General features: G+C 53.1%; 2 protein-coding genes across 4 annotated transcripts in view; one reads left to right on the top strand and one right to left on the bottom strand.

Moving 5' to 3' along the window:
* Window positions 1–25,728, top strand: part of ZFP3 (ZFP3 zinc finger protein) — an 85,219-nt gene that overhangs the window by 12,628 nt on the left and 46,863 nt on the right. For both annotated transcript variants that reach the window (XR_015726751.1, XR_015726752.1), the window contains exon 2: window positions 660–752. The gene's annotated coding sequence lies outside the window, so the exon portion shown is untranslated. The remainder of the gene's footprint in view (window positions 1–659; window positions 753–25,728) is intronic.
* On the bottom strand, window positions 6,900–14,631 carry ZNF594 (zinc finger protein 594). Of its 2 annotated transcripts, none has more exons than XM_045804898.2 (2): window positions 11,381–14,631; window positions 6,900–11,148 (listed from the first exon to the last, which is right to left on the bottom strand). In XM_045804898.2, exon 2 carries the CDS (start codon window positions 11,105–11,107, stop codon window positions 9,167–9,169), a length of 1,941 nt encoding a protein of 646 aa, XP_045660854.2. In that variant the 5' UTR covers window positions 11,108–11,148; window positions 11,381–14,631; the 3' UTR covers window positions 6,900–9,166. The 2 variants fall into 2 exon arrangements, with proteins under 2 accessions (XP_045660854.2, XP_087723622.1); XM_087867496.1 differs by having other exon boundaries at window positions 12,070–14,631.

Here is a 25,728-nt window from a genome sequence, read left to right as displayed (position 1 = left end):
TTTTTAAAAAATCCCCTTCCCGCTGAGGTTTCGGGGCTAGTGTTTGTAGTTGTTACTGCCGTCTGAGAGTCATTGTGCCTTCTCCTAGGTAACTCCTGATCTCAGGCAGGTCCCTACCCTGGTGAGGTCAGGGGTCTTTGAGACTCAGGCAGGCTGTGCCACCAAGAATGTGCACGTGTCCTCAGGGAACTCATGTGCCACCTGAAACCCATCCTCGGACCCCCCTGGAGTCCTTCACCTCGCTCCTGGAAATGACCCTCCTCGGGGTGCCCCTGAGAGTGGAGGGAGCCGGGGCCTCTGGTGATGACCCCAGGGGGGAGACCCAGGAGAGCTGGGGGGTGCACAGTCACCCAGCACTTCCTGAGCACCTGCGACCATGTTAGCACCTGTGTGCTGACCCTGGAGGACCCCGGGGGCCTCCGGGATGGACGGGGCCAGTCTAAGTGCTAGGGGACTGGTGGGGACTTGAGCAAGCCAAAGGTGCCCAGAGCTCTGAGATTGGAGGAGGGCTGGGGTGGCCGGTGGGCAGGTGACGCCCCTGCACAAACCCCAGACTGGGCTCGGTCCCTTCCTGGCCCCTCCCGCGCTCTCGTGTCCAGCCTCCTCTGCGGCGGGACAGAACGCTCACGTGTCGTCCTTGTTTGTAACACACTTTGCAGGCAGTGTGGACTGGACTGGACCCTGGGAACCAGCACGTCTCCAAAAAGCCACCCTTCTGTGCCTGGCCGCCACCTCGCCTCTCGGACCGCAAGGTAGGAGCCCCACCGAGCAAGGCCCCGGCCCGCGGGGGTCCTGGACCTCTGGGGGCGCCGTGTTGTTGGGGAGCAGTGGGGTTGGGGTGCCGGGCGCGCAGCCGACTCACGTCCAGAGGCTCAGGTGTCTGTGTTCCGCATCGCGGGGTGGGCGTCATTCTGCCGTTGCACAGGTGCTCCCGACTGCCGTCCAGGCCCCTTCGGACGGTGATCCAGTAATGAACTGTTAGATCCCGTCTTATCTGCGGTGGGAACGGATAGACTCAGGTGGGGAAGGCAGGGCTGGCTCGAGGAAGAAGGCGCTGTGGTCCAGGCTGCGGGGCGGGGAAGGCCGGCATGGAGGAGGGCGGGCCCGCATGGGGATTGACCATCCGAGGCCTTCTGCACAGAAGGAGGTGGCTTATGCATCCGAGTGGGTCGGGTCTGGGCCGGCTCGTGGGCACATGACCCCGGAGATCACCAGGAAGGGGGCAGGGAGCGTCTACACCCTTGACCTGCTGGTGTTGTGGGGCGCTCTGTAAACCGGACTTGGGGGCACAGGAGGGGGCTTTAGGCGAGGAGGCGTATGACCCACAGCCCACTCCACTGACTCCCGCGTCGGGGAGCCCCCGGGCTGCGTGGGTGCGAGGAAGACCTTGGCGGTCTTGAGCATGAAGGTGCTGCATGTGGGCAGCGGTCACGCCGGGCAGCAGCCCGGGACACTTGGCACCGGACAGGCCCCTTGAATGTCCGTGTGAGGGAACCTCTGGTCTCGCACCTTCCGCGTCATGGATCCGCCATGCACAGCCACCCGGGGCTGGACACTCCCGTTCTGACCTAGAGCCCTTCCTCCCTCCTCTTCCTCCCCGGGGTCCGTGGGCCCACACACCGTCTGTGTCAGCTCCTGTGTCGTGCTCCTTGAGGACGGGCCGACGCTTGCAGAAGGGAGCGGAGAAGAGAGCACACCACGTCAGCCCGGGGCTGGAGTGAAGAGCCGAGCGGTTCCCATAAACTAGAGGCCACGAGGGTGAGCTGGACACGTCCGCCCCCAGGAGCTGAAGGGAGCGTCCTGATGCCTTTGCTGCCCTTCACCTCTCTATGCAGATCCTTGATCCCCCAAAGCAGGCCGGTGGCGTGAGCGTTCTGTGTCACCCGTGGCATCTGTTTATGTGACGGGGGACAGGGAAGAGGTTGCCACGCAAACTGAAGGCTTTCCGGGGCTGCGGCAGCTGATCCATGACACCGTTAACGCAAGTACGAGTGGCCCCGGGTGCCCAGACCCCTGTCGCACTCAGCACCGGGAGAAAGAGAAAGAACAGGTCAGATCAGATCTCACCTGTGCCGTCCTCAGAGTCTCTCTTTCATCGTAGCCTTTGCTGCTTGATGTCTCTCCTTCCTGTTTTTACCCGTTATTTCCGTCTTCACGGACACGCCGTTCCTCCACGAGAGCTGGTCTCCGACGTGTCTGCGGGGACGCTGTGCTTTCGTCGGTGCAGCTTCCTCGTCGTCACGGGCCTGTGCTGTCCTCGCTGTATCCACCTGCTCGGGGTGACCCTCAAAACCAGCTCTGAAACGGCCGGTTCTGAACGAGAATGTGCCGCAAGACGGAGCACGTCCGTCCTCTGGACGCGGGCGTGGTCCCACCCCTGAGACAAAGCGCGTGCGTCCTCTGGACGCGGGCGTGGACTCCCACCCCTGAGACAAAGCGCGTCCGTCCTCTGGACGTGGGCATGGACTCCCACCCCCGCTCCTTCCCTCTTGTTCTCACCACGAGGGCTCAGGCGCTCCGGGAATGCAGGTGAGTCAAGGGAAGAGGAGCCGTTGGGCCTCAGAGTGGACTGACAGCCGGGGCGGCCAGTCCGTGCAGACCCGCAGCGCGCCCGTGGCCTCTTGAGAATTCAGCGTGGTCTGCGTTATCTCGGTCACTCCTTCCGCGTCCATGTCCTGGTCCGGAAAGCGGGGACAGTGTCTGCAGATGCGGGGTATATAACCGTGCACCCGAGAGCCCGTCGCCTGGTATGTGGTAGGCGCCCCATAAATGCAGTTCCGTTTTCTCCTTTGCCCACTCTCCTCCTCTTCTGACTTACCGCACGTCCGGGGTGCTTTCTCCCCAGCTCTGGAGCTCGAGGAGCGCAGACCGCACCTTTGCTTCTGTACCGATCCTCGTTGGCTGTGTTATCTTCAAGCACATTATTCCTTCTGCGTTAGAGCGGCTGCGTGCCCTTGCGAGCGGACCTGGGGTCTCACGACCATTGGCACACTGTGGCTCTGTCCAGTCTCCCCAGCGGGTTTCCAGGGAAGCGGCCAAAGGCCATGTGTTCCGAGGTCTGTCACGGAAGGTTCTTCCCTTACAATCCCATGGTGAAGGTGCTCGGTCTGCAGACTTCCCGAAAAGCCAGCACTTCCTTCTACTTACAGACTTTAGTCCTCGTTTCTAAAATGAAATCCCACGTCGCGGCCGGTTTCAGCCAGTCTGATTTTGGTAGCGTGTTGGTGTATTTTCCTTCATGCGTCTTTGACCCGCCCTGTTTCCTTAAAGTATTTTTCTGTTTTCCTTTTTTTCCCCTGGGACTTTAGCCGCACATATATTCAGGGCATTGGCGTTGCCCCACGGCTCACAGATGTGCTGTTCATTTTTTTTTTTTTAGGTATTTTGGTAGTTTCTATCCCCATTTTCCATCTCAGACATTGTAATTTTAATTTTAATTCTAGAATTCAGCTTATGTCTTTTTTAAAAAGATTTTTTTTTTGAGAGAATGAGCACAAGCAGGGGGAGGGGCAGAGGGAGAGGAAGAAGCAGGCTCCCCGCTGAACAGGGAGCCCGATGTGTGGCTCGATCCCGGTACCCTGGGATCATGACCCCGGCCGAAGGCAGACGCTTAACGACTGAGCCACCCAGGCACCGCTAAAGATTTTGTTTTTAAGTAATCTCTGTACCCAGCGTGGGGCTTGAACCCATGACCCCGAGGTCAAGAGTTGCCTGCTCCCCCGACTGAGCCAGCCAGGTGCTCCAGGTTATGTCTTTCTGTGTCTCTCTCTACACGCTTTTGTTTTCCTTTCCCTTCTGGGGCATGCCTATGGAGCATAATAGCTGTGTTTAGTGTCCCGTTTAATAGCGATCATCGCCCTTTCTGCATCTGTTTCTATTGATAATTTCTCTATCGTTACAGGTCATGCTTTCCTGTTTCTTTGTCTGCCTTGAATTTTTGACTGCGTCCCAGACATTGTAAATTTTATGTTGTTGGTGTTGGGTGTTTTTTTTTTTTTTTTTTTCTAATTCCTTTAAGTATTTTTGAGCTTTGTACTGGGATGCAAGTTACTTGGAAACAGTGATTCTCTCGAGGCTCGATTTCCCACTTGGTTGGGTGGGACCGAGCAGCCTCGAGGCCCGGGGCTCCTGTGGCCAATCCCTGCAGTGAGACCCTTCTGCGGCTCTGCGGGACGCGTGCCCACGGCAAGGGTCTTCGCTCCAGCCATTCCCCGACCTGTGTGAGCTCCAGGAATGCGGCCCATGCCTCCCACGGGCTCCGTCCCTGGCTCCAGCACGCATGTGCAAGGACCGGGGGCAGCTGGCTCCCTCCTCTGCGACCCTCAGCTCCGTCCCTTCAGCCGGGCGATCCTGGGACTTCCCTCACCTGTCCCTCTTGTCTCAGGGCTCCGTGCCCGGCATCCCTGTCGTCCACTGTTCTGTCTGGCTTCTTGGTTGGGTGAGGGGGGGATGGTAATTCCAGTCCCTGTGACTCCCTCACAGCCGGAAACAGAAGTCCTGTCTGTACAGAGACGTGTTCGTCTGTTCTGTGTGGCTCTTGTTTATGCTGATTTTGTGGGTGACGGAGCTGTTTTCACGTTGGAAAGAAAGGCCATCATTTCTCATTGTTCTGTTCTGTAGTTGGGACAGGATGAATTTAATTCCGCGTCGCTCGCCGGCAGCGGGGGCAGGCGGGTCTCTGGGACCGAGTACCCCCTGTGTGCGGATCAGTGCTGCCCAGAATGAGGAGTCTGCCCTCCCTGCCCCACACCTCATGTCAGAAATGCAAAGAGCCCCACTTCCTCCTCCTCCTTCTCCTTGCAGTTTTGTTGTGCAAACAAGGAGCCGTGTGAGCACAGGGTTGGAAGTCACACTTAGGTTCAGATCTTCGCGTTGCCACTGATACATCACGTGACTGCGGGCAGACTGCCAAAACTCAGTCTCTTTCTTCATCCGTAATGTAGAAATATAAAGCCAATTTCTTTCTTTTTTTTTTTCTTTTAAGATTTATTTATTGAAAGAGCAAGCTTGCAGTGCCGGGAGGGCAGAGGGAGAGGGAGAGAATCCCAAGCAGACTCCACACTAAACACAGAGCCCGACGAGGGGCTCAATCTCACGAGCCTGACATACGACCTCAGCCAAAATCAAGGGTCAGACTCTTCACCGACTGAGCCTCCCAGGCGTCCCTAGAAGGCCTGTTTCTTAAGGATAGAAGTGACCGTGGAAAACTGCTTCACAAATTTGCAGGTGCCCCAAGCCAGGCCTCCCTTCTCCCCTTCTGCCCCGTCCTGTCCTTGCAGTCTGTCCCTGTCCTCCTCCCCAGGCCACTAGTGCAGTGTGGGCCTCCCCACTCCCCTTGCCAACATCTCTTTACTCTCATTTGATTCCTGGTTTTCTTAGGTTGCAGTCCCTGGGAAACACACCTTGAGATGGTGTGTGTGTATGACGCCTGCTGGGGGGGTGCCCTGGGGAATGTTCCGGGTGAGACAACAGGGGCCGCCGGACGGGCAGGGGAAGAGCTGCCCCAGAAGCCCCCGTCAGCCCAGAGGACGTGTGGGGAGACCTCTGGAACATGCCTCCCATGGAAGCACGGTGGCCAGGCCCGTGAACTCATCTCCCTTTCCTCCCCACCGGTCCGCAAGGATTCGGAGCGGGGCCTCCTGGCAGCCTGGGGAAGGCAGGAGGCGTGCCCCCTGCACTGATGGAGTGTCTCTCTCTCCCCTGCTTCCACGTGAACGGGATACCAAGGACCTGGCACGTAAGAGGTGTTGATAAAATGTTTTCCCTTCTCTGCTTAACGTACTCCCCGGGTAATCTTTAGATTCTGGGATAGTAGACACGCTGAAGCTGCCGCTCCCGTTTGGCATTATCGTGTCACTGATGTGCGCTGACATTTAGTCCTCACCCTCTCCTGCCTCCCGACGAGGTGCGTGATGGTGGGTGACCCCTGTAACCCTGGGGGAGGCACTGTTTCCCCCTTTTCCCAGAGGAGAAGGCTGGGACTGCGACAGCTTGAATGTCTTATCCAGGCTGTGCTGTGTCCCCCCATCCTAACTCCTGCTCCCTTAGCACGTGCCTGCATTTGGGGAGCGGGTCTTTAAAGAGCCACTTACGTTAAAATGAGGTCACGAGGGGCGCCCATTACTGCCGTGGACTCGCAGGTGTCAGAAACACTCACCAGTGGCGCCTCTGCTTCTGAAGCTGGGGCCACTTCAGAGCAGCAAGGGAGAGACGCACAGGGCAGGGACTGAGCCGGTCCCCGCCCAGGGAAAGGTGGCAGGCAGATGGCTGTCGCCCATAGGAAGAAAGGCCACGAGTGTGGGGAATGGGGTAAAGGCTCCATTCGTGACGCACACCTTCTAGTCCACCTTCTGGAGAGAAGCCCTGTGAGAGTGGTGACTTTGGGAAAACGTCCAAGCAGAGCTCCACCCTCATTCAGCATCACGGGACCGTGCGCGCCTGGAAGAACAGGACAGCCTTTCTAGGTGCTCGACAGGTGTTTCTGGCATAACCTTTACGTCTGCATTCACAGCTGGAACGTTCCCATACTGTAACGAAAACTTCCTGCTTTCAGAAGCCTCACACACTGCATGGAATTCAGGTTCTGTCGGAGATGGAGTGAAAAGCTTAGTTTTGAAGACGAGGTCTTCGTGCAATAGTTAATATTACAAAAACCCGATTATATATTTGCCCACAAAAGGGATAAAAAGGCTCCTGAAAACGTTCTTTGCTTTGGGTTGGAATTTTAATCCCCACGTCCGGTCGTGTCTTGCTAATCAGAAGCATCATCGCTGGGTATACATCCATTCGAATAGTCAAAAATAAATAAATAAATAAATAAAAAGAATGAATTATTCTTTAACAAAGGCAGCTTGGGAAGCAAAATCTCTTTTTAAAGATTTTATTTATTAATTCAACAGAGATAGAGACAGCCAGTGAGAGAGGGAACACAGCAGGGGGAGTGGGAGAGGAAGAAGCAGGCTCATAGTGGAGGAGCCTGATGTGGGGCTCGATCCTGTAACGCCAGGATCACGCCCTGAGCCGAAGGCAGACGCTTAACCGCTGTGCCACCCAGGCGCCCCAAGGGAAGCAAAATCTCTTAAAACACAGGGCACGAGGGTGCAAAGAAGAGGGCCTTGATGTTTATGAGGTTGGAAACCACTGCAGTAAATTACCTTGAAGGCTCCTCAGATTCCTCCTTATTGTCCTAAACGTCGTCCTCGCGGTACAGCACTGTAGGGGCAGATAGAGGACCCTCCCAATTCCTTTTATAAAAACACAACGCTAAACTTCCAGTTAGCCGAGGTTCTGATTAGCTAGAACCGGGGATAACTATGAAAATGTAAGCATCTTTAATTTTTCACTCAAGCGTATCCCCGATGAGAGCTATGGTGAATTCCTTTTGCTTCCCAAATATACTCAAAGATATTCTCATATAAAGAGATTACTAGTTTACATGAGATCACTAAGGCCTTAACCCTTTGAGGCAGGGGATGGGGTGGGGGTCGGCAGGCTTCTGGAACCCTAGGACCAAACATCGACCACAAGCAGCCAGCTGTCAGGGACGCTGTGGACATCCCGCTGCTGTTCGGGACGCCCCTCGGGGGAAGCCACAGCCCGCAGCGCTTTGACCTTTAACCGGTCATACTCCTTACACCAGCCACAAAACCCCACTGCATCTTACAGATCTTATATTCTGCTTGTAAAAACTTTATCTTCTGCGTAAAAAGGCTGAAAGCCCCCGATACTCTGCTGTGTGCCAACAGTAAATTTCAGCGTCCTCATTTAAACCCCACAGTCACCCCTGACGTGAATGATGTTACCACCATTTCGTTAAGGGGGAAGATAAGGACCAGAGAGGGCTCACAATTTCCTCCAGGTCCTGAAGCCAGCGCATCATGCCGAGACTCAGACCCACGTCTGAGTGCTTCTGCCTCCCGGGCTCCCTCCGCTGTGCCACACAGCCCCTCCTGAAACCCTTCACCGCGCTGAGGTGCTCGCTTAAATGACCCCAGGCGACCGGGGTTCCAAAGGTGCATGGCCAGAGCTGCTCAACCACGGCACTATTGACATTTGGGGCTAGGTAACTCTTCGTTTGTGCGGGCATTTTTATCCTAAGCTATCGATGCCCTTCGTTTCTTCCCAGCTGTGACCAGCACAGCGTTTCCAGATGTTGCCAAAAGTCCTCAAGGGGCAAAGCCACCCCAGCTGAGAACCCCGGGTCCCCTCTGTGCATCTCGCAAGCTGCTCTCACTGCGGAAAGACCCGAAGTGGAGATTCTCCTGTCTTACACCGTCCCGTTCAGTCCCTCTCTCATCTGATGGCTCGTGTGTTAGCTGACCATCTGTAGGTACATGCCAGCGCAGGGAGGGTCTGTGGAGGGGCTGCGACCGCCCAGGTGTGCTGAGCCTAATGCTAATGGACTGTGACTGTCCAGATGGGCGGAGCCTAATTACCAGAACTGTGAGCTGCACGGTTCTGCTTGGCCTCTCCAATTCTCAAACCAGCTGTGTCCCCTTGCAAAGCCGGGGGTCGAGACAAAACCACTGCCCTTACAGTCACCTGACCTTTTGCAGCAGACTTCCTCCCAGCTCAGGCAGCTCACATGCTGTGCGCTGGCGCGCTCTGATTCTGCCCTGACACCTGCTGTTCTATCTCCTGGGGCTACCAGAGGACACCCTCCTTCCTCTGCGGGACACCCCCCTCTGGCCCTTGTGTCCTGGCCTCCAGCTGTCCTCCTGCCATTGTGGCTTCCTCCCAATGAGTGGATCATCACACACGTGTAAGGACGAGAAGAGGGGAATACGCATAAAGCACATTCCTAACCGGAAGGATGTGTCCCAGAGAGAGACCGAACCACCCTCAAGTCCCTAAAGCAGATTCACATCTGTCACTGGACCCGGGGTCGGGGCTGAAATGGCTTCTTCCACGAAGAATTGAGTTCTGGGGCTGCTGCCAAGGTGACTGCTAATGACTTCAATGACGGTAGACATTCCCTGAAGCATTCTCCAGTAATTACAGCCCGGGGACCACATCCGGTGTCAGGTCGGAGTCAGAACAATGACCTCTACGTCCGCGCTCTGCCGCCTGGTTACACTCCCATGTCTTTCTGCCTCCAGACGCTTTCCAAAGATAAACATCCTCATAGTGCGATAAGAACGGCCTCCCTCAGGCCACCGTGGCTCCCTTAGGGCCCCATCACCTCCAAGTCCTGTCTGCAGGCTCTGTCGCCGCCCCCCAGTGGCTCCCCGGCGTGCAGCCTCTGGTGTTTAAGGAAGGCTGTGCGCCCCTCTAAGGCCTTCCCACAGGCGCTGCATTCAAAGGGCCTCTCTCCAGTGTGGACCCTCTGGCGACTGAGAAGGTGGGAGTTCTGACTGAAGGCCTTCCCACATTCGGGGCAGTCGTAGGGTTTCTCTCCCATACGCACACGGTGGTGTTTAATGAGGTCTGAGCTGCCCCTGATGGACTTCCCGCACTTAGCGCAGGGGTAAGGCTTCTCCCCCCTGTGGATTCTACGATGCCTTGTGAGGTCTGAGCTCTGCTGGAAGGATTTCCCACACTCTGCACACTCATGGGGCTTCTCTCCTGTGCGAGTCACCAGAGGTCCCACGAGGTCTGAGCTGCCCGGGAAGGTTCTAGCATGCTGGTCGCACCGGCCAGCTCTCTCTTCCCCGTGAGTTCCCTGCTCATCCCCAGGCACCTGGGCCTGGCTCAGTGTCCTCCCACGTCCCTGGGGTTTCTCTGCAGTGTGAAGCCTCTGGTGTTTGAGGAAGGCCGTGCACCAGAGGAAGGCCTTCCCGCAGGCCCCGCACTCATAGGGCTTCTCCCCGCTGTGCACTCTCTGGTGCTGGACGAGGAGCGAGCGCTGCCAGAAGGCTTTCCCACACTCGCCGCACGGATAAGGCTTCTCCCCGGTATGGATTTTCTGATGCGTGAGCAGGTGCGACCTCTGGCTGAAGGCCTTCCCGCAGGCCCCGCACTCGTAGGGCTTCTCGCCCGTGTGGATTATCCAGTGCCGGATCAGGTCTGAGCTTCCCCGGAAGGTTTTCCCACACTCCGTACACTCATAGGGCTTCTCCTTCCTGTTGGTTCTCTGCTGTCCCAGCTGGCCCGCGTCGGAAGGGCAGGCCTGCTGGCACCCGGCGTCCCGGCCTGCGTGCAGCCTCTGGTGCTTGAGCAGAGCCGTGCGCCCGCTGAAGGCCTTCCCACACCCACCACACACGTAGGGCCTCTCCCCGCTGTGCAGCCGCTGGTGCTTGGTGAGGCGTGCGCGCTGCCTGAAGGCCTTGGCACACTCGCGGCACTTGAAGGGCTTCTCCCCGGTGTGGGTCCTCTGATGCGTGACAAGGTGCGAGCTCTGGCTGAAGCTCTGGCTGCATTTGTGGCACACGTATGGCTTCTCTCCAGTGTGGACTCTGCGGTGAGTGACCAGGTCCGAGCTCTGGTTGAAGGCCTTGCCGCATTCGTGGCACATGAACGGCTTCCCGCCACTGTGGGACCTCTGGTGCAGGAGCAGGTTGGAGGTCCCGCGGAAGGCCCTGCCACACTCCTGACATTCGTAGGGGTTCTCGCCGCTGTGCGTCCGCCGGTGCCTGGCCAGTTTGGAGCTCTGGTTGAAGTCTTTGCCACACTCGCGACACGTGTAAGGTTTCTTCCCGGTGTGAATTCTCTGATGAATAATGAGATTTGAACTCTGGTTGAAGTCCTTCCCACATTCATCACACATGTAGGGTTTCTTCCCCGTGTGAATTCTCTGGTGGAAGATCAGGTTTGAGCTCCGGTTGAATGTTTCTGCACATTCCTTACATTGATAGGTTTTCTTCATATTACTGGTTTTCTGGCATTGGGTGACTTCTGCCTTCTGCTGGAAGCTCTCGCCACAGACCTCATGTTTGTGGGATCGTTCTCCTGCAGAAATTGTTCTTTCTCTCCCATTACATCCGTGGCCTCTCTCTCCTGCAATGGCTTTCTCGGCAATGAGATTCAGTTCCCTGGTACCTCTCCCCTGGCACCTCAGTGACCTGTCCGCAGGGTCACCAATTTCAACCAACCCACGGTCCTGGAGGATCGGTCTCTGGCCTCCTTCGGATCCAACCCTTGCTGAATCTTTGTCTCCGGGAATGTCCATCTTTGACTTCTGGCCCGTTCTGGTGTTCCTGGTCTCCGGACCTGAAATGGTAAGTAGACCATGATAGCATTCCTAAAATACAAACATCACCTCTTCCCCACACTGAGAAGTCTAAGAGGGAGGAACAGAGAGCTGAGAAGAGGACTGTGTCCCGGCTGGGGCTGAGAGTCGGACCTTTTTAGAGACTGGCCAGCACCGGAACGACCCTGCTCGTGCTCACTCTCTAATAAATAGACACAATTTTTAAAAGCAAAACTGAATGAGGTGGCGCACCAGCACCGGGAAGAGAACGCCCTTCCTTTTCCTTTCCCTATGGCCTTGCACTGTCCCTCCGCCGTTCATGGACAAAATCAAAACCTCGTGCCAGCTGGTGAGGGAGAAACGGTGCAGATCCAGTAACACAAGCAGGACGGAGGAGGGCGCAGGAGGAGGTGAGAGCCAGTCCTTCCAGGACACCAGGGCGGGGGCCACGGGGCAAACCCAGAACTGTGCACCCCCCCCCCCCATGAGGCAGGACTCCCTTCGGCACAGACTGGAAGCACCTGGCCACAGGCGTCAGAGCCGCTGGGAACCCTTGATCTTCTGATCCCACGGATCCTTTAAAGACTCTCCTTTTTTGTTTCACCCCAAACCCAGAGAGCTGAGAGTGTGCGGACACCCCGCCCCCAGTGGGACCATCTCTGCCTCCCAGCGTCTCCTCCCCACAGAGCTTCCTCGGAGCGCAGGCCTGGCGCCCAGCATCCTCCCTGACTCACTCACGGCCACACCCCGCAGCCTCCTGAATTCCCGAAAAAGCAGCTCCCGCTCAGGAACCACCCCTGAGAGAGTGGCAGACGCTCTGTACCTTCCCTCCTCTTAGAGCTCCGCTACGTCACACGTCACCCTGGCTCTCAGCAGCCAGTCCTGTCCTTGCTCTAGAAAGGGGTGAAACCCCGGGCTACCCTGTCTGAGGGACTCCTCACCTTCACTGTATTTCTTCTCTCCCGCTTCCCGGGGCTGATCTGCCCTCTGAGCCCTGCTGTGGGACACGGCACCACACTAGGTGAGAAATAATGAGGAATGCAGGATGACACCGAGGACAGAGTCCCTCTCCTTGGGGAGCCCGTGCTGGGCTGGGGGCTCAGGAAGGGTATGCATGGGGTGTCCTGGGACCCCGCGGGAAGAGCACATCCTTGAGGGGGGATGAGCAAGGAAACTTCCGGAAGGACAGAGCTTCTAAGCTGAGGCTTCAGAGACCACATGAGATAACCAGACTTTCCATGAGGCTCCCACACGTGTATGGGCGGGAGTGAGAGGAGCCACGGACGTCCATGCACGCACCATGCAACGGAGCCCAGGGTGCGGGATGGCAGAAGGCAGAGCTGGGAAGTGCTGGTCAACTTGTGGAAGACCAAGAGGTTTGGGCTTTGTCCTGAAGGCCACGGGGAGCTTCTGAAGGGTTAACGCAGGAGAATGGCATAAGCAGATTTACGGTTTTAGAAGACTGTTCTGATCATTTTCTGGAGGATGGAGGGTCAAGGCTGCGAGTGGGGACATCAGGCAGACAGCCACAGCAGTGACCTGCCTTGGAGCCAGTGAAGGCCCTAGTGAGCTTGGGACGGAGGGCACGGGGGGACAGAGTCCAAACGTCAGAGAAGCAAGACCTGGTGCTGTCCTAGATGGAGGGGCTGAGCGGACAGGGCAGGCATTAAGGATGGCATCCACGTGTCCAACCTGGGCAACCGCCTGAACTGGGTAGCTGGAGGCAAAGACGGGGCGGGGGGGGGGGGGCAGTGGCGGAAGTAATTTCAGACGTGTTGGAGATGCCTGTGGGGCATCCAGGAGAAACGTCTGCGGAGCTGACGGGTCAGCAGGTCAGGAGCCCAGGAGGAACATCGGGAATGCAGACAAAGGCCTCAGAATCATCAGCACACAAGTAGCATCCAAAGCAGAAAAGTGTCACTAACTATGGCTTGGAGTCCTGAGCAGAGCACAGGGTGCGGGAGCGAGCAGAACCAAGTTAGAACCCCGGCGTCTTAACCTCAGCCATCCTCCCCTGGGATGTCCAACAGAAGGAACGGCACTGATCCCACAGTATCGTCATGCCGACGAAGCATTCTGAGCTACTGGGGTTAAGACTTCAATGTATTGAAGGAACACAACTGGGGTTGGAGGGGGAGACACAATTCGACACGTAACAATAGCCCTACTCTACGATTCACCTGTATTCCCAGTATCTCCAGTATCCCCGCTGACTTCCCACACACTGTGCTTCTCCCCATGTTGTCCCGTTGCCCCTGACTCCTGCTCATGATACCACTCCAGCTCTCTTTCATCTACACCAGGAATCCAGAACTCAAACGGCCACAGGAGGCCAGGCACTTCATCAGGACGAGTGAAGGAAGCTAGGTGATGATATATGACAAAATGAGACTTTGCTTCCACCGCAGGGAGCCAGTGGAGATTAGTGAGGACTGGGGCCCTGGAAATTGGATGCTGAGTCTGAAGGTGGAGCTCAATTCCTGCTCAGTGCACCGTGTAGACATGGGAGGCCCCGCGTCGACACGTCTGAGCTTTCGAGACATGCTAAAGCCTAGGTCTTGTGTCAGTAGATGTGAAAGACATTTCCGCATTTTAAAATGTTGGCCTTGGATTAAAATAAAACCCAATGGCGCGAGCGGGAAAACGTTGTCTACAGTCCTACCTGGCCCCGGGGGCCATCATTGTTCAGCCCCCTGACCTACGGAAATACCTCCCACGGTTGCAGGCCCGCCTGTTAGCACCTTCTAACCATTCCAGTCCTTTTAAAGTCCTATTCCCGTGCATGTGTTCCAAAGATAGGGCCCCTACCTAGAGAGGGACCGGGAGACTTACACACTCACGCACACACGTGAAACTAGTAGATGCTTATGACTAAGCACTAGCTCAACGAGCTAAAGGAGATGAAAAGCTTAGAGATGCAGGTGGTAACTCTGGAAGGCTTCCCAGAGAAAACGGCTTTTGAAGCTACTCATAAAAGGATGTGCAGACCTTTACAAAGAAGACACTCGCCTAAACCCCGCCCCCCTCCTTTGAACCCCAAGGGCAGGAACATTTCAGATCAAGTATGACAGCACGTCTGGCCCCGACAGCTCATTCCTGTGGTGCAGTCTGGTCCCCCCTCGGGGCCTCGATCATCCCTGGAGCCCAGAAACCAGGTCTCGCGCAGGGCAGGGAGCAGAAGCAGCCTACAGTGGGGCTGGGCCTGGGGGATCGGCAGCTCGCGGCCCCCCAGGAGGGAACTAGAACCCACCCGGGCAGGGGAAGGCGGCGGAGGGTCGTGGAGGCGCGCGCCGGGAGCCAGGAGGGGGCCCAGCCCCGCCGTCCCCGAGGCTCAAGCCTCTCCCCGCTGGCCGGCCTCAAGGGGTCTGCTCTGCGCCCTGCTTCCCCGGGGGGTGTCCGGGCGCCGGGACCCCCGGCTCTGCGCACGCAGCGGGTCTCACCTCCGGGCCACCCCAGCCTCCCGCTCGGCCACTGCCCCCTCCACGGCGACCATCGCGCAGCCCCGGCTCCGCCCGCATCAGGCGCGCTCCGGGAGCCGGCGGTACCCCCCGCCCCGGCCGCCAACTCCCGCTGCGCCCGCCTCCCGCCCGCTGGGGGGTCTCCTCTACGCAGACTCGGGCAGCTCCCGCGGTGCCCGCCTCCCGCGCTCTCGGGGGTCTCCTCTGCGCAGACTCGGGCGACCCCGCTGAGCCCGCCTCCCGCCTCCTCGGGAGTCGCCTCTGCGCAGACTCGGGCGGCCCTGCGGCGCCCGCTCGGGGGTCTCCTCTGCGCAGACTCGGGCAGCTCCCGCGGCGCCCGCTGGGTCTCGCACGAGTCGACTCCGGGAGGCTCCGGACCGTGCAGGCTGCACCTGCCGGTTGTCCGGAGTCCTAGACCCGCCGGCGGCCGCGCTGCGGACCGTGGGGCCGGGTGGGCGAGACCTCAGCGAACAGTTTTACATTTTACATTTTTGTTCCATTTTTTTTTAGTCTTCCCGCCCCCCGCTTCGCGAAAGCCTTTGTGGACTCATTCGTGGATGCCTTGTATTTGCAATTTCTGTTTGCAATGCCCTGTCCAGGGCTTGGTGACGGATGGGTACACAAGGACAGCTAGCGGAATGTTTAAAAGGGCGAGTTCCAAAGTAAGAAGGCCACTCAGACGGAATCACTCTCCTACCACTTAGGGGCTGTGTGACTTTGGCAAGTTAGTTAACCTGAGTCCCACTTGATGTCGCCCCTTTTCCTCGCTAACTGTAAATGCTGTCTTTACCATTGACTAAGCGTACACATGTATTGGGTTATGCATTTGGGGCTTGCTTCTGTCCACTTATCTATATCTTCTTTGAGAATAAACTTCTTGTGAGCTTTTAAACGTATTTTAGAGTCTGGTAGGGCTGGTCCTATCTCCATTTACTCTTTCTTCTCAGAAAAATTGTGACCATGAATATATTCTTGTAGTTCTTATATTACTCTTAAATGAACAAAATAGAGGGTTTTTTGTTTGTTTGTTTAGATTTTGAGAGAGAGCACGCACAGAGGAGGAGGGAGAAGCAGACTCCCCACTGAGCAGGGAGCCCAGTGCGGGACTCCATCCCAGGACCCTGGGATCATGACCTGAGCCAAAGGCAGACACTTAACTGGCTTAACTGCCCAGGAGTCCCAAACAAAGGGGTTTTGTTTGATATTTTTGGTGTTTGTTCTAAGAACCAAGATCCGCAGGTGGAGTCTTTTGGGTTTTCCACATAAAGTGTCATGTCATCTGCGAAGAGAGAGAGTTTGGCTTCTTCTTTGCCAATTTGGATGGCTTTTATTTCTTTTTGTTGTCTGATTGCTGAGGCTAGGACTTCTAGCACTATGTTGAACAATAGTGGTGAGAGTGGGCATCCCTGTCCTGTTCCTGACCTTAAGGGGAACGCTCTCAGCTTTTCCCCACTGAGAATGATACTCGCTGTGGGCTTTTTATAGATGGTTTTTATGATATTGAGGAATGTTCCCTCTATCCCTATACTCTGAAGCCTCCACCCCCAAATTACTAGAACTCATACAGCAAGTCAGCAGTGTGGCAGAATACAAAATCAATGCACAGAAATCAGTTGCTTTCCTATACACTGATAGTGTAACTATAGAAAGAGAAGTAAGGAATCAGTTCCACTTATAATGGCAACAAAACCCGTAAGATACCTAGGAATAAACCTAACCAAAGAGGTAAAGGGTCTATACTCTGGAAACTACAGATCACTTATGAAAGAAATTGAGGAAGACACAAAAAGATGGAAAAACATTCCATGCTCATGGATTGGAAGAATAAACATTGTTAAAATGTCTATCCTGCCCAGAGCAATTTACACTTTCAATGCAATCCCTATCAAAATACCACTGACAATTTTCAAGGAGCTGGAACAAACAATCCTAAAATTTGTATGGAACCAGAAAAGATTCTGAATCACCAAGGAAATGATGGGGAAAAAAAAAAAAGAAAGAAAGGAAGGAAGGAAGGAAGGAAGGAAGAAAGAAAGAAAGAAAGAAAGAAAGAAAGAAAGAAAGAAAAGAAAGAAAGAAAGAAAGAAAGAAAGAAAGAAAGAAAGAAAGAAAGAAAGAAAGAAAGAAAGAAAGAAAGAAAAAGAAAAACAAAGCTGGGGCATCACATTGCCTGACTTCAAGCTATATTATAAAGCTGTCGTCATCAAGACAGCATGGTACTGGCACAAAAACAGACATATAGACCAATGGAACAGAATAGGGACTCCAGAAATGGACCCTCAACTCTATGGTCAACTAATCTTCGACAAATCAGGAAAAAATATCCAGTGGAAAAAAGACAGTCTCTTCAATAAATGGTGCTGGGAAAATTGGACAGCCACATATAGAAGAATGAAACTGGACCATTCCCTCACACCATACACAAAGATAAACTCAAAGTGGATGAAAGACCTCAATGTAAGACAGAAATCCATCAAAATCCTAGAGGAGAACATAGGCAGTAACCTCTTCGACATCGGCCCCAGCAACTTCTTTCAAGACACGTCTCCAAAGGCAAGGGAAACAAAAGTAAAAATGAACTTGTGGGACTTCATCAAGATAAAAGGCTTTTGCACAACAAAGGAAACAGTCAACAAAGCTAAGAGGCAACCCACAGAATGGGAGAAGATATTTGCAAATAACATTGCAGGTAAAGGACTGGTATCCAGGATCTATAAAGAACCTCTCAAACTCAACGCTCAAAAAACAAATAACCCAGTCAAAAAAAATGGGCAGAAGACAGGAACAGACACTTCTCCAAAGAAGGCATACAAATGGCTAACAGACACGTGAAAAATACTCAACATCACTCGGCACCAGGGAAATTCAAATCAAAAACCACATTGAGATACCACCTTACGCCAGTTAGAATGGCTAAAATTGACAAGGCAAGAAACAACAAATGTTGGAGAGGATGTGGAGAAAGGGGAACCCTGTTACACTGTTGGTGGGAATGCAAGTTGGTACAGCCACTTCGGAAAACAGTGTGGAGGTCTCTCAAAAAGTTAAAAATAGGGGCGCCTGGGTGGCACAGCGGTTAAGCGTCTGCCTTTGGCTCAGGGCGTGATCCCGGCATTATGGGATCGAGCCCCACATCAGGCTCTTCCGCTATGAGCCTGCTTCTTCCTCTCCCACTCCCCCTGCTTGTGTTCCCTCTCTCACTGGCTGTCTCTATCTCTGTCAAATATATAAATAAAATCTTAAAAAAAAAAAGTTAAAAATAGAGCTACCCTATGACCCAGCAATTGCTCTACTGGGTATTTACCCCAAAGATACAGACGTAGTGAAGAGAAGGGCCATATGCACCCCAATGTTCATAGCAGCATTGTCCACAAGAGCCAAACTGTGGAAGGAGCCGAGATGCCCTTCAACAGACGAATGGATAAAGAAGATGTGGTCCTGGGGGCGCCTGGGTGGCATAGCGGTTAAGCGTCTGCCTTCGGCTCAGGGCGTGATCCCAGCGTTGTGGGATTGAGCCGCACATCAGGCTCCTCCGCTATGAGCCTGCTTCTTCCTCTCCCACTCCCCCTGCTTGTGTTCCCTCTCTCGCTGGCTGTCTCTATCTCTGTCGAATAAAAAAAAAAAAAAGATGTGGTCCATATATACCATGGACTATTACTCAGCCATCAGAAAGAACGATTACCCAACATTTGCAGCAATATGGACGGGACTGGAGGAGATTATGCTAACTGAAATAAGTCAAGCAGAGAAAGACAATTATCATGTGGTTTCGCTCATTTATGGAACATAAGAAATAGTGCAGAGGACATTAGGGGAAGGGGGGGGAAATCAGAGAGGGAGCCAAACCATGAGTGACTCTAGACTCCAGGAAACAAACTGAGGGTTTCAGAGGGGAAGGGGGTGAGGGGAGGGGGTAACTGGGTGATGGGCGGTAATGGGTACTGGGTGTTATATGCAACCAATGAATCACTGAACACTACATCAAAAACTAATGATGTACTATACAGTGGCTAACTGAACATAAAAAGACAAATAAAAAGAACCAAGATCTGCTTAAGGCAGAAAATGAAAATGGATGGTGGAGGGAAGGACAGGAGCTACATTTCTGTTGAGACATAATCCTGTGAGGAGTGGTTTACTCTAGTGTCTTAGTCTCTCTTCTGCCCCCACCCCTCCCCCACCTCCTTCCATGAAGAACTATTCTTTCTGATCTCTTCTGGGCTTAGCATGCTTCCCCTGTCAGCAGCGTGGGTCATCACGTGATTCATTTGTGCCACAGATATCTGCAGAGTGCCCACTCTGCCAGGCACTGGGGATGTGGTGAATGTGGAGCCAAACCCAAGGCCCTCTCGTGGAACTTAGAGTCACGTGGACGAGATTCACTTCCACGAATACCTATAAAGCGAGAGCTGTCCTGGGAGCTGCGGACAGTGCACAGTGCCCCGAGACTTCATAAGAGAAGATCTGACCTACGCGGGACGGACTGTGAAGTCTCCCTGGAATCGGGCTTTCTCCAAGAGCCAGACACATGGAGGACAACGAAGTAACAAGCCCATCTCTTTTTTTTTTTTTCAAAGATTTTATTTATTTATTTGACAGAGACAGCCAGCGAGAGAGGGAACACAAGCAGGGGGAGTGGGAGAGGAAGAAGCAGGCTCCCAGCGGAGGAGCCTGATGTGGGGCTCGATCCCATAATGCCGGGATCACGCCCTGAGCCGAAGGTAGACGCTTAACCTCTGTGCCACCCAGGTGCCCCGGCAAGTCCATCTCTAACTCGACACGACTCGGCTCCTGGAACAGGAGCGTGTAGAGGCTGATTTCAGGCCAACAGTCTTGAGCAATGCGACGCAAAAAGGCCCCCAGAGACCCCCTGGTTGGACACAGGCCCGTTGGGGGACCCACCCGAACGTAGCCGCAGGCCCTAACTCACCAATGGGCTACTTACAACCAGGCACAGTTACCAAAGAGGAGAGAATTCCATACGGCCCCATACCTGCTCCCTTCCCCCCTTAAACCGGCCCCCACCCACCGGCTCCTCGAGGACAGTCTCCCCTCTGCTGTCCTGCACCTGCCCCCTTGCAGTGTATTCGGTCAACTTCTATCTCCTTTGTTCTGCCTCAGGTGAATTCATTCACTGCTCGCACTACAGGCTTCCACCCGATCCTTGCCCTACCGTTGGGGGCCCCATCCAATCGAGAGATACCCCATTTAGGCACTGTATTTGGTGGTGTGTCCAGGGACTTTGTGGCTCCTGTGCATTTGGGGGAACCCCACACGCGGAGCTTTTGCCTGTCCGGGACTCTCCCTGGAGTCTCCGGGAATCTCTTGGGACTTGCGCTCTGGGGACCGACTCTAGGCCTCCTTGGGGAACTGATGGCCCCCGGCCTTGATGACTCCTCAGGGAGGCTCCGAAGCCCCAGGGGGAACGGGCCGGACCGCCCTTGCCTTTTCCCTTCGGAGGGACCCTTCCCTCCCTCTCCTTGCTCTTCTCGGCCGTTGGGGAGTCTAACCCTAGTGCCCCTCAGAGGACTGAAGGCCTCGGCCGGCGCGGCTCCCCAGTGCGCTTGGACTGGCCATGGCCGAGAGCATGAAGGGCCCCTTCCCTCCGCTTTCCGACTCCCACCAGACGTGTGCTCCTAGAGACCAGCGCCATTGGCTCCAGCTGCCATCCTGGTCTGTGGGCCAACCATTCCCACGTGGCTGAGTGGTGAGTCCTCCCTCTTTCCCACCCGGTGGGGCCAAACCGGGCTCCAGCCCTTGCTGCTGCTGGGGGGACACCCCCATGGGAAGTGCCATGCCATTAGCTGCTGCTCTCTTCTTGGTGGGACCCCCAGCGTGGTGGGACACCCCAAAAGAGTCAGTCGCTCTGTATTTGCATGACCCCTCTGGGTGATGGGACGCCCCAAGAGTCTGTCTCCTCGGATAGGTCTGGTCCTTTTTCAGGTCAGTGGGATGCCCTGACTGAAATCACGACCATGAATCCGAGCTCCATTCCATATGGCGGGTGCTCCACTGGGAATTGGCAGCCAGTCTTTCCCTTAGGGAACCCTGTCCCTTCCGACTCACTCTTGGGCAGTGTCCTTCAAAGCTGGAACAAATCTGACCCCCAAGGCCTGAGGGAAAACATGTCCTCTTTTTGTGTTTCCTGGCCTCCTGCAAGCTCCCAGATCAGGACATACGGCCCTCCCTCCCTCGGTGCTGTCCTCCAGCGCTATTCTCCAGCTGGACCTTTGCTGGAACGCCTCACCGTGGTCTGCTGTCCCACAGGTGTCTTGCTTGGTGTCATGGCCCTAAATCAGGACCTGGACATAGGAGCCCCTTGCAGAATGTGTGCAACTGTCAACCAGGCTAAATAACCCCTTCCCGACATATTGGATGCTGGCTGCATCACTCTTCCTCCTCCTTGTAGATGTGGGGGCTTCTCCCTCCTTCATTTCCAAGTCAATGGCTATGATCCTTGGAGCCACTGTGGTTAGTCTACCTCGGGCCCGAGGCTTTAAGGAATATTCCCAAGCAGCTGCTGAAACTCCTTTTGTTTTGGGAAGTTCCCCATCTATTCTGGCCCAACATGGACTGCCTATTCCCTCTTGTTGGCGGGAAAACATGGCGTCTGCTCCTCTGTTCGATCTGAAGAGGCTTAAGACCAGGCGTCCGCTTTCTCTGCCCTCTGCCGGGACCTTGCCTCCTCAGCCTCCCTCTCCACCTGTCTCTGCACCACCTGGGGTGCGGCCTGCGTAGGTGACTCCTAGGCCATCCTCCGTGCCTCCAGCGCCATTGGCTGCTTTCTCCCCCCCACCCTAGTCAAGGGTGAAGAACATACCCCTGTATTTGCACCGCCCACTTCAGACTGAAAACTGACAATGGGGAACAAATTGATTGACTTTTAAGCAAACCAGGTGCAACTTAATTTGGTATTTAAGCTAATTTAAGTTTGTTTAATTAAGACCTGTCTTTAGAGTTACCAGCATTAAGTATAAAACTTTTTATCCTACCAAGGTTTACTGAAGGTCAAATAAGCTCGTGATCTCTGTTGCAATTGGTCAGCAGGAAGATGACTTAAAATGATGGTTGATTTGGTCAGTCTCAAAGTTCTCACGGGTCATTGTGAAGATAGCTTTCAAGGTCTTTGGTAACCTGAAACTTGAAACTTTGTTTGAATTTGTTGGGACCTCTAGGTCTTTTCCAAACAGGATGGAGTGCTAACGCATTACTGATCGTAGCTTTCTGTTTTTGGTCTCTTATCGCAGAGAAACAGGGTATTTGAGTGTTGGAAAACATGCTTTGTGCTTACTTGATTCATAAATTTGCCGTCTAACGAATGCTGGTGTAACGATTCACAATTGGTTACTACTTAGTTTCCACTGGAGACTAAGGTTTCTAAGAGTTAAAATTCTGTGGAATGTGGTTAAGGCTGATGGGAATAAGGGAATAAGCAGCTTGGTAGGTAAAAGAGTAGGAGATACGTAAGAAAGATGTAAAAAATGGGAATGTATTTTTGTTGAAGGCGAAAGAGGTAATTTTGTCCTAAGTGAGACTGGTTGCTTGGAGAGAAATGGCTTGGGACAAAATCTGAACACCAAAGAAAGTCGTAGAAGGGTTGCGAAGGGGAACCTTTGGAAAGGAATTTTATGTGCGGTCTGGATGGACTAAGATAGAAATGAATGGATTTTGAAAGTACACTGGTATAAGATTAAAATGTTGCTTTCTCTCTGTTAGAAAGACCCAAGTTTTCTTGGATTGTTGGTTTGCTCTTGAGAAGGACAAAGTCGTTTTCTCTTTTCTTTGCCCAGAAAACCAAAGTTTCTATGTTTCATCTTTATTGGGTCTTTGTTGAGCTGTAATCCTATTTAGGGCACTTGTGCTTTAAAACTTTCCAAGGTTCTGGGGCACCTGCGTGGCACAGCGGTTAAGCATCTGCCTTCGGCTCAGGGCGTGATCCCAGCGTTATGGGATCGAGCCCGACATCAGGCTCCTCCGCTATGAGCCTGCTTCTTCCTCTCCCACTCCCCCTGCTTGTGTTCCTTCTCTCTCTGGCTGTCTCTATCTCTGTCGAATAAATAAATAAAATCTTTAAGAAAAAAAAAAACTTTCCAAGGTTTTAACAAATTTCCCCGAGATCTGAATTGTAAATGAAGTCTCTTTGACTAATCAGGCGTGTTTATTGGTGTGTTGGGTTCTGGTATAAGGTCATCACTTGATAACCGGATTATTGAAGTGCTCTGTGTCACAGAAATAACTGAATTTGCTTATTGATTGAATTACAATCTTGTCACTCGCAGAATGTGTTTCATCCTCAAGGAGATTCATGAAAAGGACTTTTTTGACAAAAAAGTTTTTGTTATCTTTAAAATCATAACATTAGGGGTGCCTGGGTGGTGCAGTTGGGTAAGCGTCTGACTCTTGGTTTCAGCCCAGATGGTGATCTCGGGGTCATGGGATCGAGTCCCACATCAGGCTCTGTACGCAGCACGGAGTCAGCTTAAGATACTCTTTACCTCTGCCCCTCTGCACTCTCTCTCTTAAATACATACATACATACATACATACATACATTTAAAAAGTCATAACATTAACATAGGTAAGAATTTCCAGAACTAACTAAAAGGTTGCATTCAAACGGAATTAGAATTAGTAACATGGGACTAAATACATGGAGGAAGATGATTATACTTTTGTGACTTTTGCTTGAAATGTTGCTGGTTCTTCCAGATTAGGAAAACTTTTCCTTAAGATAGCTAGCTATGACTCACAGAAACGTGATAAAGTACTCGTTTGTGAACAAATCCAAGCATTTAACTTTTCTCTCTACCTAAACCCTCTGAAATTCAAAAGGTCTCAGTAAGTGTTCTTTCTTCCATGACAATCATAGTCATTTGCCTTAGTTCAGTAAGCATCTTCTCCTTGTAACAGGACACCGCTGGAAACATTGGTTATCTTACCAAGGCTTTGACTGGAATGTCATATTTGAGAGACATACAGACTCAGATATGCCCAGACAGCTTTAAGGAACTAAGGTTGACTTTATGGAACCTGGAGCCATAAAGCCCCTTGGAAATGTCGGCCTGATACCTGCCTACTGAGTTCCCAGCAGCCTCACCAGGTGAGTCAAGAATGTCACTTCCTGGCAGGTGAAGGAACCTCAGGATATTGGGGGGACCTCATAAGGAGGAATTCACCCAAATCTGCTGGTATCACAGAGAAGTCTGTTGGCAGGTACTTGGCTTGGCTTCTGGCCTGGAGAGGCTACTAGAAGTTCAACCTAGAGATTCCTTATGGAAAGTTCCAGCAAAGCAGATTTCAAAAGATCTGTATGGCCAACCACTGTTCTTGCTGAACTTATGTAAATATTTAGGCCAAGTTTATTAAAATTGGGCTTGTTTTTTGAGCAAATTAGTCTCAATTTGGCTATTTCTGAAAATAATTGTGATTTTAGAGAGAAAAATTATGTTTCAATAACGCACCTTTGCAGATGTTAAATTCTAGTTCGGGTTGTCTTTGGATGTTAGCTTGACAACTTGAGGCGAACTTCAGAGAACTTGCCACAGGAGCTCCTGTAAAGCCCATCTTCATGCCCGCTATTCTGTGGGGATAACAGGACCCCATGGGCATATGATTACGTGAACAGCTGGAAAATGGGATGGATTCTCCAACAATTGTACAAGTCAGCTAGCACCTGGACCAATTCTGTGTGGCCGGGATGAGAAAACCATTCCTTACGAGCCAGAGCGCACCGCACTCTATGGTGTTCACTGTGGACTTGGGGAAATAAGGGATGACCCCACTGTCTTCATGACGGCGTTGGCTGATGCACCTGGGGATGACTTTATCTCCCCCAGAAAAGCCTTCTCTCACTTGCCAGTGGTTCCTCGTAATTAGGATATTGTTAAGGCTGAACATCAGACAAAGAGGGCTTCTTGATGGCTTTATCCCTTTGCCGTATGTGTCCTAGGAGCCACCTCTGTTGATGTCAAACTGCAAATAGAGGTTTTCACCGAGCATACAAGAGCCGCCTTTAACAAAACCCATCTCCGAGTCAGCCACAAATTCAAAAGCTGGCCCTCCAAAACCGAATGGCCCTTGATATCCTGCCTGCAGCTCAAGGAGGAACCTATGCTGTATAAAACAGTGTCATGTACGTAAACCAGATTACCGGGAAAACGTGAGGGGGTTTCTAATTAGCATGAATATTCACACTGGCACTGTAAGCCTATCCCTCTCTTCCCTGTAATGATGGTTAAGCTCCTGGAGTGGAAGAAGATTTCGTCAGCTATCAAAGGACTCTTAGTTGGTCTTCTTTTTCTTTTTGGTCTTCGGATCCTTCAGTATGCCATATCCCTCGGGCACAGTGTCTCCACCATTGCTGACCACCCAAACCAGGACAGTCCCAAACCTGACCCCTCGTTCTCAGGTAACATACATCCAAAATGTACATCTGGGGATCGGTATACCTCAAGACTCTTTGCAGGACAGAAAGCCGTTTGAACCTGTCTGGACCAGACCCTGTTAAGTTCTCTGGACCACTCCAACAGTGGTAAAACTTCACGGCTTATCCCCATGGATCCGTCTTTCCAGAATCAAGACCCCTCTGGCCCTAGATGAGGAGCCCTGCACCAAGTACGGCTGCTAGCCAGTTGCAGATCTGCACCTGTTAATCAGATGAGACTCGGGGGATGCAAACCCGGAGGCCTGGAGGACCATGAATCCAGCCCATTGCCACTCCCTACTCTCTCGCATTTGATCATTCTATATTAGAAAAACTCCCTATTTTCTTCCCAAAACTCTCATGACTTCTTCCCAAGTCCAAGACTTGTTCTTGACCTTTTCCTTCAGGGTGACCTCTCCAAATTAACTTGGTCACAAATCCTAACTTACCAGGAGCCGCCCCCCCCCCCCCCCGTAATGTCCTACTGTCACAATATAATCATCACCCCTTTTGGGGCCAAGCTTTGTCTTTCTCATTGTCCCCTTTTGGCTTCCTCCTTCCAGACCATGCAACACAAGGATGGTTTTCCTGGAAAGAAACCCATTCATGGCTCTCCTGGCTTCTTCCCTTTTAGGACCCCTGGCCTCATTGTCCTGCTCCTAATTATTGGTCACCCTCTCTCTAATCTGTTTGTTAAACTTGTCTCTTCTAGAATCCAA

The sequence above is a fragment of the Ursus americanus genome, chromosome 14 (genome assembly GCF_024610735.1).
Source record: "Ursus americanus isolate L20-20 chromosome 14, mUrsAme1.1.p, whole genome shotgun sequence".
Taxonomy (NCBI): Eukaryota; Metazoa; Chordata; class Mammalia; order Carnivora; family Ursidae; genus Ursus; species Ursus americanus.
This window is presented reverse-complemented; position numbering and strand designations above follow the sequence as displayed.

Bases quoted from the DNA above. Each gene is read 5' to 3' on its own strand.
- ZNF594 (XM_045804898.2), bottom strand. From the start codon at position 11,107: ATGGACATTCCCGGAGACAAAGATTCAGCAAGGGTTGGATCCGAAGGA.